General features: G+C 34.0%; 1 protein-coding gene across 7 annotated transcripts in view; it reads left to right on the top strand.

Moving 5' to 3' along the window:
- The window catches only part of Rps6ka6 (ribosomal protein S6 kinase A6), a 181,690-nt gene extending 165,202 nt beyond the window's left edge, over positions 1-16,488 (top strand). For 6 of the 7 annotated variants that reach the window (XM_050127559.1, XM_050127557.1, XM_050127556.1 and 3 more), the window contains 2 exons: positions 940-1,061; positions 15,696-16,488. In XM_050127559.1, the coding sequence (XP_049983516.1) occupies positions 940-1,061; positions 15,696-15,744 (171 nt within the window). In that variant the 3' untranslated portion in view covers positions 15,745-16,488. Of the gene's footprint in view, positions 1-939; positions 1,066-15,695 lie in introns of those variants that run through there. The other variant, XM_050127561.1, reaches the window with a different exon arrangement.
- Positions 16,489-16,714: the final 226 nt, after the last annotated feature.

Raw genomic sequence — 16,714 nt, 5'->3', positions numbered from 1 at the left:
CTGCTTTCCAAAGTGGTTGCACAAGTTTGCATTCCCACCAGCAATGGATGAGTGTACCCCTTTCTCCACAACCTCTCCAGCAAAGGCTATCATTGGTGTTTTTGATTTTAGCCATTCTGACAGGTGTAAGATGGTATCTTAAAGTTGTCTTGATTTGCATTTCCCTGATTGCTAAGTTGATGCTAAGTTGAGCATGACCTTAAGTGTCTTTTGGCCATTTGAACTTCTTCTGTTGAGAATTCTCTGTTCAGCTCAGTGCCCCATTTTTTAATTGGGTTAATTAGCATTTTAAAGTCTAGTTTCTTGAGTTCTTTATATATTTTGGAGATCAGATCTTTTTCTGTTGTGGGGTTGGTGAAGATCTCCCAGTCAGTAGTTTGCCTTTTTTTTTCTTAATGACAGTGTCTTTTCTAATAAAATTATCTTTTAGCTTATATAAATTTCCCAAAATAAATGGAGTTCGTGGTGATTTTTTTTACATGCATATGTTGTATTTTGATCCTACTTACTCTTTAATGCCCACTGAGAATCCCTTTCTCCCATCCACCTTGCCTTGTTCTCCCCCGGTTACAGTGTTAGTACCAATAGTCCCTTTGTCTTTTCAAGGTCTAGATACCACAAATTGGGAAAAGTGTGTAGCATTTATTCTTAGATTCTACATTATTTTGTTTAACTTGACTGTTTTCAACTCTACCCATTTTTTTTGCAAATGATATTTTGTTCTTGTTTATGGCTAAATAAAATTTCTACTGTATAATTATTTCAAACCATATGTATGTATGTATGTGCAACTTAGCTGTTTCTGGTTCTTTAACTTGGCCCCTTACTATAGCAGCCTTGTAAAAGGGAAAATTTCATAAGTAGAGGTCTTGTGGTGTATTATTACTTTTTTCCTACAGAGATTGTTACTGAACTTGTAATGTTTTGTCATTATTTTAGGAAGCAGTGGTTGCAACATATTCTGCCTTGACTCCCAAGTCCTTCCAACCAATTCTAGAGCCTGTTGCTGCTTCAAGTTTAGCTCAGAGACGGAGCATGAAAAAGCGAACATCCACTGGCTTGTAAGATTCATACTATTCCTCAGCTAACTGGATGAAGAGAAAATTAAATGTGTTGTGGGTTGGTTTGGTTTTGTTTGGTTTGGTTTTTGCCTAATCTTATATCAAGGGTATTTTTTTTCCTGCCACATTACTTGAATATTCTATATAAGCCTCTCTTTTGGGGGTTGGAATTTTAAACAAACATACATGGGTCCATAATATTCATACTGTGTCATTTTGCAGTAGTGTCCAATTGTTTAACTATATAATTGATGTCCACAAGGTCTTAAATTTTCTGAACATTAACTCACCAAATTCCTTTCAAACAAAGATAACCTCATAGTATTTTACACAAAAATAGTTTAAGGGATCATTAATATTAATCAAGATGCTTTTCATATGTTATAAATGTCATAATGCTAAACAATGATAGTATTTTTAACATCATATCCTGAAGAATAGCTTTTTTGATCTTAAAAGAAAAACAAAAGTATTCTAGTAGCTTGTGCATAGCCAAAGGACTCCTTTCAATTGAGTATGTTTAAATACTAAATGTAGTGAGAGTAGTTAGGTGCCAGAGCAAAATCCATATGTGCTAATATATGAATTCCTCATATGGTTGGTGCCAAAGTTTTGATAGAATAATTAGATCACTGATGATGTGTGCAAACTTATTTGTATATTATCCATAAGTGGCTTAAATCTAGAGAAATTTTCCATAAGGCTTCTAATGTTTTACAGCTAATGGAGTTGTAGTAAAAGTGAAGACATTTTTATTCAAAGGTTTCATGTTGAAATTTTATTCTCCTAAATATGTAATAGTTAAGCCTTTGAATATTAAGCACTTGGTGTTGATGCTATCTTAGTCTTACGTAAGCTGACTTTGAAGTTAACCAGTTGAATTAAGTCATCTTTTCCCTTTATAAATGGAGTTACACTATTGTATTTCTGCTTTCCATGTGATTTGAGCTGCAGTGTAGCATATTGATCTTCCTTGAATCCTATGGTGATGTAGTTGAAGTTTTATTATAGTGGACTTGCGCACCTAGCATATATGAGACCATATAGTATATTTCAGTAAGCATTAGATGATTCTACGTAATAGTTGTACTTCAAGAAGATACTCTAACATTTTAAATAAGAAACCAATATTAATGATTCACACAGAAATAGAGCACTTTTAGAAATCATATTTAAAATAAACCAACCAAATTGATTTTTAGTAAATTTATGGTACAGAACCACTGTATAATAGGTATTGTTTTCTTTAAATGCTGAAATTTTAATATATCATTTTATGTTGTCCTGGAAAATACCATTAACTACTAATACTGACAGAAATAATTCATGAATGTGAAGCTGGAGGCCATCAGTCTTGTTTAGTTAATAGAAATGTGTCCTTGTGTTGCTAGGTGTACTGGTTGCTGAGCATTTTACTTTCCTTAGTTCAGAAAGAACTGATTACTGAGTATACAAGTTAGGTTAGGAGACATGTAATGTTGGTATTTAATAAAACTATATGTATTCTCTTTAAAATGTAAGTGATCTGTATCCATGCACAAATATTTATTTTCTAAACATGATATATAAAAATATGTATTCTTAATTTGAGGTATTTTTTTAAAAAAGTAATTGAACAATATTAAATAACAGATAATCTGATACCACATAATAGCATTACTTAGTCTTAGAGTTATATTTGTGCATTTTGTGTTCCAGTTTGGTTCATTTTGGCCCTTTTTTGCTTATTACAATAAGCACTTGCATTTAAAAATTTGTGTTCATATACTTTGAGTTTGTGCTCCTGTCATTATCTCGTTTGTGCACTTACACATTCTTATCAGTGTTTTGTCAAACTCAAAGATATAATTTTGCTGTTGAATTTTTAGGACACATACTATTTCCATATGTACTTTCTCGCTAATAAAATTAGAGAAAATGAAACTAAAATAAAAAATGATCATAAAACGCCCTTTAGCCTTTGTATAAGTAATGGGTTAAAAAGATTACCATAATTTTCAGTTGTTTGCTCAGAGGGTTGTGTTGTACAGCCTGATTTGAAAGGACCACTAAGGATTAAGCAATGAATAGCATGCTTCCTTATCCCCTAGTGATTATTGACTGTGCAAAAGTTACAGGCATGCCAGAGCATTTGCCTAATTGTGAGAAACTTGCTGTTAGAAGTTTCAAATGTCCTAGCTCAACAAAACTAGCAGAAAAGACAACATTATTATAAAAGAAAGACATGGCAATGCCCTTGTTTTATCGAAGTAGGGTGCCTAATCATGTCCTTTATGGCTAGAATAAGTCCAAATGGAATGAATGAAGGTTCAAGTACTTCTCAAAAAAAAAAAAAAATAGAGTTCTTTAAATGAGTGACCAGTTAAAATAAACTTTCCATAAAACTTTAACATGCTATAGTTTCTAATGGGTTCTTTATTTTGCATTGTTTGGTAGACAGCAGCAAAATTTGAGGTAAAACTTGGAGATGTTTTATCATTCTGAAAAGAGGAAGATACTGAACTTATTTTTCTCAAAGAGAAAACATTGGAACATTGGGTGTACTAAGGTAGACTAAAAATCCATTGTCAAAAAAGCACATATTTTCACGAGTGAATATTCGGGAAACCGAAACCATTTGCAAGAAAATTAGGAAGCAGTATTGGTGACTGACTTTCTGCTTTCAGACTTTTTATCTTATTTTGTTAGGAATGACTTTTATTGTTATTATTATTTGTTTTATTTATTATTATTTATTTTATTACTATTGTTTTTTGTTTTCTGATTTCTTATTATTGGTAAGACACCAGGATCTTCTAAATAGCATCTCTGGTTATCTTGGAGGGATTGCATTTGTTTGGCACCCACAAAGTTAACAATGGGAGTTTGGTCTTTATGCTTTCCCACTGAAACATGTCAAAATAATACTGCTCATGGGAACCTACTTGTTATCACTTGATTAATAGTATGGTAACTAGAAGAGGTCCCTCATATATAAAGAAGAAAAAAGAAAAAACAATAAGGCAAGCTGAAAATAAGGCAAAGCTTAAACAGTTTGTCCTTTTTGTGCATTATCTTTCATCTAGTTTTCTAAACCCCTTACTATCCTATCTTATCTCCTCACAATAGTTCTTTACCATTAAGATTTACCAAGTCCTCAGAAGGATTCAGTGCTCCAAAAGGACCTTACTCCTTTCTTTTTTCCCCACATCAAGACTTCAAATTTAAGAACAGTAGAGTTCAGCTAACAAAGTAATGGGAAAGCTGTATCACTAAATTAATTCACATTTTCCTATTTGTGCCTAATAGAGAATTAGCATTTTCCAGTGAAGAACACTATTAATCAAATGTTTTTCTAGTTGCATGAATTTCAAACAATCTCATCAAACAAGGATACTTTTAAATTCAGTTATTTTTGAACTTTGGGGACTAAGGAATATACTCAGAATTTCCCAGGGTCAACTCATTCACTCAATCCAATGTTTCATATGTGTGGAGTGCCTTCCTTTCCATGCATTCGTTTTTTTTTTTTTGTCTCAAAATATTCCAAGCATTTTTACATTGTGAACTACTTCATATCAAAGTGGTATGGAGAGAGAAAATTATTGCTAGTCACTTCTTTACATGTTGTTAAACTCGTTATTTTGTATTTTAATTTCTTACAATACATAGTTAATAACATAAAGACATTTATTCAACCCACTGTTGTATTAATATAAAATAATCACAGAAATTCAATTGAAAACTATAAATGGGTCCCATTTCTAGACTCTTTGTTTAGATTTTAGGATTCAGATTCATTTTATTACTGTTTTTCAAAAATAAGGCAAGCCACAGTAAATCCAGATTGAGTAGTTACGTTTAAATTTATTTAGTGTCTTTTTCATTTCAATGCTTATTAGGATACTTTTAGTGTTTTTCTCGATATCAGTGATTGCTGAGATGATTTAAATGATTAATAATTGTGTTATCGGCAGGAATGTAATGTCAACAATAGTGATTATTCAGAACATCCATTATGCTCATGGACTGATTTTTCTTCCTTTTAGTCTTACAATCTGATAGAATCTATTCTATAATTTGTGTAAAATAATATTGCTTGACCATCTAAAATTCAACTTGATTTCTAATATGTAGAACACTTATGCTTGGATACACAGTAAATCTTAGATTGCAAGCATGTGTTTCTTTGGAATATGAAGAAAATTACAAAAAGAAAAGTACCTTTAAAACAAAGAAATTCAATATTGCTTACATTATATTAGAAAATATATACATTTTAGTTATTGATTAACAAAAAAAAACCCTTAAGCTAAATGTTTAGAAGTATATGTCTCTGAACATATACCAAGTAAAGGTTTGCTTTTTATTCTTATTTCTAAACCATGAACAATACCTCCTGGGAATGACAGTGTTGCTTTTCCTTTGTCTAGTTATGACTATTAGTTATTCTTGAAAATAGTTGTTAACTATCCAATTTTATTTGAGAGAGTTATAGAGAATATATTAATATGTACGTTTACTTATTAATAATTGATATTATCTGACTAATTTGTTGCCTTTTTCTTTTAATCAACTAATATTGCTCAGGTAGGAATTTACTTCTCACTTAAATTCTTTTTTCTCAAACCAATACCACTTATATCAAAAGTGTAAGCTTTTCTTAGTGCAGTAAAGTTATTTTTATCACCAGGAAAGAATAGGCAGAAGCCACCATTTTTAAGTCATACAGAAATTTTTAATTAAGTATCCAAATTCCAGCATGGTTTGTGTTTGAGATTTTATCTTGCATTATAATCCGTAATATAAAGGGGGGAAGTATGTGGCAAAACAGAAGTGATATTGTTAGTTATGTGTTGGCCAGGATTTATGCAAAGAGAACATAGTTTGCTACTACAATATCTTTAAAAATTCATTTTCTGCCACGTACAAAACACTTGGGAATTTATGTATCTGTCATTTTGATACGGAAATGTATATTCACTAGAGTTTCATTGCACTTTTCAACAGAAATGGTGTTAAAAGGAAATTATATAAAAATTTAAAAGCTGAAATTGAAAAAAAAAAGGTCCCCAGGTTGATATAAAGTATAATTTTTCCTAGCCAGTATAGGTTTTATACCATCATTTATTTTGTAAATATTTTCTTTAAGACACTGTTCCTTTTGACACTGATGCTTTCATTCGTTGTACTCCCTTTTTCACCTTGTAAGGTTAGATTTAGTAGTGCGTTCTACAGTGTTTTAACCTCACAGTGCTGCTAAAGAAATGGCTATCCTTTTGAATTCACAACATGCCAAAGATAACATAAAGTTATATTTATTTTTGTTCTTGTTAAAACTGTGAGCAACAATTATCAAGAAATTATGTTAAATTACTTGCCTTCTCTCAGTACAAATAAAATGGCTGTAACTTTCTAACATTTTATACCTGACCTTACTTCATCATTTATGGATGTAAAACTGTTTACTTTCTTTTAGCTAAATTATACAATTCCTTCAGTGGGGAGAGGTAGATAGAATATGAATGTGTGTGTGTATACACAAGATTCTGAAGCCAAATGTAACAGGTGTTTAAAAATACTGCTTGGTTATGCATATTCCTTGATATTTCCAAAACTGTAATATTTTTCCCTTTAAGACATTTTTTCCCTTTACGGTCCTAGTATCCTTATAAAATTAACTAATTCAAGAAAATAAATATGCAAATATGCAATACTTCAGACCTTATCAGGAGAATGCATTTATCTGCAAGTTAACATGACAGGCTTTTCTGCAGTAGGAGCATTAATATATTTGTCTCCAGTTGCTGACAAATTCTTAATATTCTTATAATAAAAACAAAAATTTAACTGTAAAAGAAGCAGTGGCATGTTACATTCTAAGTTCCTATGTGATCAACATCTTCATGTACCTCTTACTTTCTCAGCTTCTTAGAGGTAAACAGGGCCCACTCCCGGTCAGTTTGGAGGAGTCTGTAGAAATTGGTTTCCTACTGGCTAACTTAAAAAAAATATGCTCCGCATTTGCTTCTCTCATGTAAAATAAGAGAGTGTAATTTTAGTCAGTGGGTCCTAGGGTAGTTGTGATTTAATCTATGTGAAAAAGATAAAAGAAGCAGGCTAGAGTTTGTTGCTCCTTTGATTCCCTTAGTGTTCTCCTTTTTACTTGAAACAACAGACTGAAAATACTGCAGACTTGTTCTTAGGAATTTTATGGATCATAGACCCTTCTCTACCCAAGCACAAAGCAGCCTTTCACTTTGTAGCCCTTCCTTCCCTTCTTCCATTTGCCAGATCTCCTTGCTTATGTGTAGATTAGGCACTATACTTTTTCTTACTTCTGTTTCAGGATTATCAGATACATTGGGTATAATTTTTAAACAAAGCTATTTTAGATTATCTTGTTTATAAAGTTTTAAGTAAGCTATCATATTTGGCAACAGATTATTCAGTATCTGAATAAAATGCATTCTTTGTTAATAGATGCAATTTTACTCAACAAATGTATCCTGTATTTTTGTGCCAGATATTATTGCTGATTTTTTTAAAACAAAGATTAAAGGTTTTTTAAATAATGACAAATAAAGCTTTTAAAAATGAAACATTAAAACAAAACTATGAAGATGAGTGGTATCCCAGTATCTACAACTATCAGATCATCAATTTTGAGCCTAAATTTAGATCTGAGCTTCTAATAGGAGAGGCAAGAAAAGAATAACAGTTTAAGTAATTATGTGACAAGCATCTTAATTTTTCAAGAGATACTTTTGGCTGTTTATTTAAAAATGAATATAGTAGCAACCTTATGTTGGAACATTGAAAAGAATAACTATTTAAGCCATTATGTTGCAGTATGTGTGAGAAGACCATTTTGGTTACAAATGCCAATTCCTAACTCATGAGTTGAAGATGCAAGAGAATTTATTGTTTGACTTAATGTCTTGATCCCTGCCATGGAACTATTTCTTTCCTACATCTTTCAAATATACTTTTGAAACTAACCCATATTCAGACTCAACTTGATTCCAAGATGGAAATAACAGGTCTAAACGTTATTTCCCTCCTGGCTAGCCCCTAGGAGTAGAGTTAACTAAGTAATGCTTGAACTCAAATTGGAAAGAGATAGGGTATTTTTGATGGGATGTGATGTATCATGTAAGGACAAACAGTGGTAGCAGCTATTAATTTTTTTGGCTACCCAATATCTTTCCTGTATCTTGGCAGTTTTGGTAAGAAATGTCCTCCATAGCCTCAGGGATTTTAAGAGTTATTCCCCGGGTTGGTACTGTTTGAGGTGGTTATGGGGAGGTGCAGCCATGCTGGAAGAAAGTATCTTCTACCACTTGTTTCCTTGTTTCCTCACCACGATGGACTCCTCCCTCTGGAACTGTAAGTCAAAATGAACTCCTCAGTAAGTTGTTTTTAATCATTATGTTTCATGACCACAATAGACATGTATGCATGCCCATTTTAAATGTGTACGCCTTCATAAAAATGCATATACTGTCCCACTCTTCCCTAGAAAATACCTAAAGTTGCATCTGTTTCTATAATGTAACTTCAGGACCAAGAACTCTAGGTGATACATAGTCCCTTGCTTAACTTTTCTGATTGTGTCTTTTGTTTGTAGTTTTTCATTTTTAGTTAATTTCTATTTCTGATGTTTCTGTATCAACCCCCTTTTTTTATTCTGTTTTTTTTTTTTACTATGTAGAAAATGACACAGTTCTGAAGGCTATCACTACATGGATAAGTATACTAAACATGCCATCAGCATCATCTGTACTGTATCTTTACATACTCCCTGTATGTAACTTACTTACTTGAGCAACACTGTAACCCAAACTTCTGATAGAAACAACTGAAAGAAGGAACTGCTCACAGTTCAAAGGGGTTTCAATCTATTACTAGGTAGTTTAGTTTGTGCCAATGAAAATATATGCCAAAGCTCCTCACATCCTAGTAGACTAGGAACCAGGAGCTAATAGGACATTCAGAGGCCTACACCTACTTCTGTCTGCTATGACCTGCCTCTCAAAATCTCTACAGCCTCAAGTAGGGCCATAATCTGAAAATAAAGCACTAAAAACGCGAGCCTATGGGGAACATTTCAGATTCAAACTATAACAGTAACTAACATCATTGTTTTTTGATTCATGTTCTTTATAAACAGTCATGCAGTTTCCTTTCTTCATAAGGTTCCATACTATGCACTCTCCTGCACTTTGCTTTTTCACTTAATGATTTTGGAAATTATTAGCTCATATGCATCCTTCATATTGTTTTCGGTTTCATGTCTTCATTGTGTTTATTTTTAATAGCTTATTTAAGCTCCTATGGTTTGACATTTAGTTTTCAATGTTTTGCAATCAGAAATAATTTTACAGTAAAATTCATACATACATTTTATGTTGTTGATGTATCCCTACTTGTATATTATTTACCCTAATATAAAATTTAAGAGCCCAGATTTTTTGATTTAATAAGTTCTGTCTTAGTTGCTTTTCCTGTTACTGTGATATACCCCAGTAAATGCAGCTTAAGAAAGAAAGGACAGGTGTTGGCTGACCATGTGGTAAAGTCAAGGCAGCAGGGACTGGAGGCAGCTGGCCATAGGCATCCATAGTTAAGCAGAGAGTCATAAATGTTTATTCTCAGCTTGGTGTCTCCCTTTTATTTAGTACAGGGACCCAGACCAGGAAATGTGCTACCCACCGTGGATAGCCTTACCTTAGTTAACCTAGGTAAAATAATCTTCCTTATGCTTGTTCAAAGGCCCTTGTTTCCCAGGTAGGTCTAGATCTCATAAAATTGACATTTTTTTGAGATTAGTCACCACAAGCAATTGTTTATAAGATATTGCCAAAGTATCTTCCATTGGCATTAGGCTGTTTTGCATTCTTCCCAGAAATGACATAATGCACCTATTTTTAGACAGTAGTTGTCAGGAGCAGTAATTTCATCAGGGAACTTACTAGAACTTGAGGCTGAAATCCAGCAACCTGTGATTTAACAAGGAGTTTATTCAAATGAGTTTAGTGTATGTTCAAGTTTCCAAATACGGAACTTGCTAAATCATATTTAATCATAGAATATAGCATGGAAATTACTTGTTATATTTTATTTTCTTTTTAATGCCTCAATTATTATTACCTTTACCTTTCTAGTATGAAGCTGGTTACTTTCGGTAGACAAAATATAGACAAGATAGTAGACAAGAAATCCATTCCTTAAGTTCTTAAATTGTATATGATATGCATAAACAATATGTCTAATAGTCCTTTTACCTATTTAAAAAGCAGTGCTAAAAAGCACACGAGTACTAACTTCAGTGTAAGCATGTTTTAATTTTAATATATGCATAAATTTTATCTTGGTTATATCTAACAGTTCCCCCAGTTCCTCTCCACCACCACCCCAGCATATTTCTCATCTTGCTCCAAACTTCATGACTTTTAAAAAAATAATCAAGTCTAATTAGTGGTACCAATATGTGCGTATGTGTGAAGGAAGCAACTGGGGCATGAAAAACTTACCAGTTATCCCCCCACCAAAGAAAAATGACTCTTCTCAGAAGCCATCAACTGTCAATAACTCTTTAAGTAAGGAGTAGGACCTCAGGGAACTCTCTCTCTCTCTCTCTCTCTGTCTCTCTCTCTCTCTCTCTCTCTCTCTCTCTCTCACACACACACACACACACACACACACACACACACACACACTCCATGTTGAAAAATTTTAACTCCTGATCCCGTGGAGGTCTTGTGTGAGTAACCACTGCTACTGTGAGTGCGTGTGTGTAGCAGCCATGTCATGGCCAGAGGCCAGCCTTTCACAATGCTCCTCATCTTCCAGCCCTTTATTATAAGCATGTTAAAAATAAAGTCTACTTTATCCAACCCTGGCTAAACAAAATATAGATTGCACTTCAGCAGGAGAGTGAGAAAGATGAAAGAAGGAAATAAGGGAGTAAAAAACTGAATTCATTATAAGTATGCAACTCAAATGAGGTCTACAGCTAAAAAATGTAATCTTTGGGTTTTTTTAGTTTTGGGGCATGTTTATTTATTTATATACACAAGTTTATCAAAATCTCCCTCTCAATCATTCTTTTTAAATTGTGGATTAATTTGACTGACTCTTCTATAGTATTCACTGCATTTTTCTTCTTTCATTATTTATATATTTTCACAAAATTATCTGTGAATTTTTCTATGATGGCTCTTTACATCTAAAATATGTGCATTACTATCTCCCATTATTTTTTTCATTCAATATCACAAACGTCAACTTGATAGGAGACCTGTTTTTAACATTTGCACCACTTTCATGTGACTGACTAGTTTGCCCCTGGTGATCAAAATTTAATTTAGAGTGTCAGATTTCTTGTGTTTCTGTCTCCTGAAAGGTGAAATTTTCACCTGGGCAAGTAATGAGTTTTTAGGAGCACAGTTTTTAATGAAATGAGACTTCACATTTGACATCTTCATAAGAGTTGACATTGTCAAGATTACACTACTCCTTTATGTCTGTGTAATCTCAGGAAACCAACATAAGTGGCTTTAGTTAGGTTGGCTGTTCTGTAGTATATTGTAACATTGTTTATGAATTAGCTTTATCGTCCACAAATTTAATAATAGGACTGCCACCAGCTTTTCATTATATAGGCATATACACATGCCAATGCGTAGAGATGGTTTTTGAGATGAGTTTTCTGTTGTTATTGATATTCAAAGAAAACTCGATTGCCAGTTTTTAATTTTATAGAGAGGATCACACCAAGTATTGTCTCTTTGTTTTGTCTTGTTTTGTTTTGTTTTTCGACACAGGGTTTCTCTGTAGCTTTGGAGCCTGTTCTGGAACTTGCTCTTATAGACCAGACTGGCCTTGAACTCACAGAGAGCTGCCTGCACCTGCCTCCCAAGTGCTGGGATTAAAGATATGCACCACCACTGCCCAACAAGAATTGTTTTTTAGATTGATTTTTAAAACTGTTCAAAGCTGTATTAGGCTGAGCTCAAACGTGTTTCTATCACATTTAATTAGATTGGGTTTGAGTAGGATATTAACTTTTGATTCTATATAGGGTTCTTTGTTTCACAAGTATAATTAATATAGGTAGAATCAGTGTTGTGTAAATACATTAGATTTTATAACCTGTATATTTTGTAAATTTTAGAACATCTTAATATTGCTCTTAAAACTAACCATCTTTTCCTTAAAATGACATAGAATTTATTTGCTGTACCTTTTATTTAATTTTCCATGTTTTTTATATTGTAGTTCCAAGTTTAGTTTAAAAGAATCTTGACCTGATTTTATTTACCTTCTTTCCACAAGTTTATATAATACTTTCAGTCCATGGTTCTTCTATATGTTTTTGTAGACTTGGTAGCTGAAATCAAGTTTAGTTAACCTTTAGTAAATCCAGTGATGTTGGCTAGTTTTATGTCAACTTGACAAAAGTTAGAGTCCTTTTATAAGGAGCAACCTCAGTTGAGAAAATGCCCCCACCAGCAGACCTGTGGGCAAGTTGTGATTCATTTGCTTGCTTGATGTTGTAGAAAGGCCCAGAATACTGTGGGCAATGCTCTCCTCACCCCCGGACAAGTGATTCTGGGTGGTATAAGAAAGTAGGCTAGGAATGCCACAAGGAGCAAGCCAATAAGCAGCATTCCTACATAGTTTCTGTAACAGTTCCTGCCTCCAGGTTCCTACCTTCATTTCCTGCCCTGATTTCCTTCGGTGATAGACTGTGATGTGAAAGTATAATGGGATAAACCCTTTCATCCTGAGTTGCTTTTTGCCTTGGTGTTCATCACATCAAAAGAAATACTAGCAAAGACATAAATATAGTCTTACTCCAATTCCTGCTTCTAAGTTCCTGCCCTTAGTTCCTTCTATGTCTTCCCTTGTCGATGGATGACGAGCTATAAGATGAAGCAAATCCCTTTCTCCCCCAAGTTGCTTTTGGTCATGTTTTTATTAAAGTAATAGAAACCCTAAAATGTCAGTCGATACTGTATCAAATCTTTATGTTCCAATTTTAATATCTTTCACTGAAAGAGTTTATAAAAGACAATACTCAGTACTCCCTCCCCAAGACATTTAATTTGTTTATTCAGCTATTCAAAGTAAGCTAAGAAATAGTTATAAATTAGCAATACATAGCCTAACAGGTATTGCAAATACAATTTTTAGATGAAAAACTCTTAATTGGTAGTTGACTTTTCATTACCATCAATGGGTTGATAGTGGATTAAAATAGTCATGCCAGAGAAGAATTAGACTTTCTGGAAATACAAAATATAAACTAGAAAATTAATATTTCTTTGTAAGTGGAGCATGATGATACATTATTTAAATAAAGCATCTGAGTCTTCTGCCAAACTAAATGTGTAAAGCCTATTTAAAACAATTCCCATATTTAAAGGGATAAAGTATATTTTTTTCTGGAGATAAATATTACTGACCATGGCCTTGGAATACAAACTGAGATTAGCTAAATTGTTCCAGGGTGGTAACAGATTGATGGAAGTTTTATACTAACAAAACAAAGAAATACTTAAGATATTTTAAAAACAGTACAAGTGATATCAGGTAGATACCTTAGTACCTTTGGCACTAAGCTATGCTTCAGGTGATCACCACAAAGATAACTGCCAATCCATGAATAGGCCACCAAGAGTTGTGTGGAAAGTCTAGATTTTCTTCTTTCCAATGGTGGAATGTGGAGACCACACTTTCATTTTCTGCTAATCTGTAATGACACTTTACTGTCTATGTAATCCACAATGGGAGATGAAAATCTATATTACCACTTAAATCTTGCATCGCCAAGGCAACCTCATACCCAGTGTTTGGCTTATGTTATAGATAACATAGCTTCCACCTTCAAACAGCAGTGATGAGGCAATCCCACCTCCCTTTTAGGTGTTAGTGAATTTTACGTGTGGACTATTCATAACACACTGTTTCTCTAGCCAGTGTGGTGGATAGTTATGAAGGATTAGAAGATCTGTGAGTTTTTTGTTTGTTTTGTTTTTACATTTAGAACTTTACTTTGTGTGCTTGTGTGTGTATGTGTGCGCGCGCGCACGCACGCATGTGTGCATATATGGGTGTACATGTGCCATAGCATGTTTGTGGAGGTTTGCTTGTGATAGTTGGTTCTTTCCTGTCTCCACATGGATCCCAGGGATGAAACTGGGATTGTAAGGTTTGGTGGCAAGTGCCTTTATTCGCTAAGACATCTCACTAGCCCAAGAGCTGTATTCTTACTCCTAACCAGCACTATTTAGGATTACCCTTTCCTTAGATCTCATTAGGCTGAGGGGGAAACCAGGATTTTTGTCTTCTCCTGGCTCTGAAGCGGGGGTGGCTTCTTTACTTTCTCTTTTTGAGTGGTGTCAGAAATCCAGTAAAAACAAATGGTTTAAATCAAATCTGGAGTCTCACAACACAAATCATTCAGGTTTCAATAAAAGCATATTAAAAAAAATATAGTGCATGGAAAGACAATAGATTAGTAGAAAACAGCAAGAGAGCAGTACTGTAAGACCCATCTGACAGATCTACTCAACAATGATTAGAATTAAATGATGTGCAAAGCAATGATAAACACAATTGAAGGAACCTTGAAAAATTATTAGGAAGGAAGAAAGCACACAGTAAGCAAAAAAGAACATGAGTACAATAGGCCTAAACATTCTTAAGTATGTCTTATGGTTGAAGGAAAATATAACACTGTCAGTTGTAGTAACAAAACTGTGTAGAAAAATACTCAAGGAAATTGTGGGGAGAATAAACTGGTGTTAAATGAGGCTAATTATTCTATACTTCATTGTAACTGCTAAAATGGCAGTAGCTTAATCTTAAGTTATATAAATAACACAGAACTATCACTAAAATACATAGAGGTACATTCAGTAACACTATAATAATTAAAGATAAATTAGAATTATGAAAAAATAATACAATCCAAGAATGTGGAAGACAGATACAAAGGATATCCATGCTACAATCTGTAGACCCAGAGAAGCTAAGTAACAAGGAGGACTCAGGGGGGACACTTGGATCTCCCTGGAAAGGGGAAATAGAATAGAAAGTGGGGTGAGGAGGTGGTTTGGGGAGGGGATAGTAACAGGAGGGATCAGTTGAGAAAAAGGATGGAGGAAGAGAGCACTAGGAGAGACAGCTGGAATTGGGGTGCCTCTTGAGGATGAGCTAGAAACATAGTACAATGGAAACTCCCCGAAATTTATGAGGGTGACCCTAGTTAAGACTTGTAGCAATAGGAGATATATAATCTGAACTGGCCATCTCTTGTAACCAGTTAAGGCTTCCAGTGGAATGATAGGGATACCATCCCAACCACAAAAGCTGTAATTTGTCCTACCTACAAGCTGTGCTTGGATATAGGCAGCTCAAAAATTTTGGGAGTGTGGGAGTGGACCACCAATGACTAGTCCAGCCTGACATCATGCCACAAGAGGGAGCCCATTCTTGATACTGCCTGGAGGGCCAGTGCCCAGAAAACAAGGATAAAAGCAAATATGACTAGCATAAATAAATAAATAAATAAATAAATAAATAAATAAATAAATAAATAAAATCAATGAAATGATTCCTAATGATATTCTGCTGTATTTATAGATTGGTGCCTAGCCCAACTGTTACCAGAGAGGCTTCATCCAGCAACTGATGGAAACAGATGCAGACCCACAACCAAACATTAGGTGGACCTCGGGGAATCCTGCTGAAGAGGGGGAGGAAGTATTGTAGAGGCCAGAGGTGTCAAGGACACCACAAGAATATCCACAGAATCAACTAACCTGTTCTCATAGGACCTCACAGAGACTGAACCGACAACAAGGAAACCTGCATGGGACTGACCCAGACCCTCAGCATATATGTTAGAATTGTGTATCTTGGTCTTCTTGTGGGACTCGTAACAATAGGAGCAGAGGCTTTCTCTGACTCTTTTGCCAGCTTTTAGGATCCTTTCCCTCATATTTGGTTTCCTTGGCCAGCCTTAATGGGAGGGGAGGTGCACTGCAACTTTATATGCCATGTTTGGTTTATATTCATGGGAGCCCTGTCTTTTTCTGAACAGGAACAGGAGTCTATGGGGAAGGCAGAAGGGAGATGGGGGGAGGGACTGGGAGGAGAGGAATGAGGGGAAACTGTTCAAGTTGTGAAAAATAAATGCCTATTAAAAGAAAAGAAAATAATCGTAAATCTAATAGTGTTTAAAGAAAATAATCGTAAATTCTAATAGTGTTTAATAGTTTAAGAACACAAAAGGTAAAATGTGCCAATTTAATGAGCAGATTGTCAATGTTGATTTAGAAACGTCAATCATATACATTGTCTATACTATAAAGAATTTACTTCAGATACAATGGTATATGTTAGTGTAAGTTGAAAATAAAAGATTGGAAATATATATGTGTGTATATTTATATATTTATAAGTCATTGAATGTGCTATAATGAAAGAGACAATCCATGCGTTTAGAAATATAAATCTTAAATATATATTCATCAAATAGTAGAATGTAATACACAAAAATTAAGAACTAATGAAACTTAAAGGAACTATAGAAAATCCCCAGTTATATTTGGAACTCTCAGCAAACCTCACAACATTTAAAAGAACAAGTAAAGATAAAA

The sequence above is a fragment of the Alexandromys fortis genome, unplaced genomic scaffold (assembly GCF_014885135.2).
Source record: "Alexandromys fortis isolate MF-2015 unplaced genomic scaffold, M_Fortis_MF-2015_v1.1 scaffold_188, whole genome shotgun sequence".
Taxonomy (NCBI): domain Eukaryota; kingdom Metazoa; phylum Chordata; class Mammalia; order Rodentia; family Cricetidae; genus Alexandromys; species Alexandromys fortis.
This window is presented reverse-complemented; position numbering and strand designations above follow the sequence as displayed.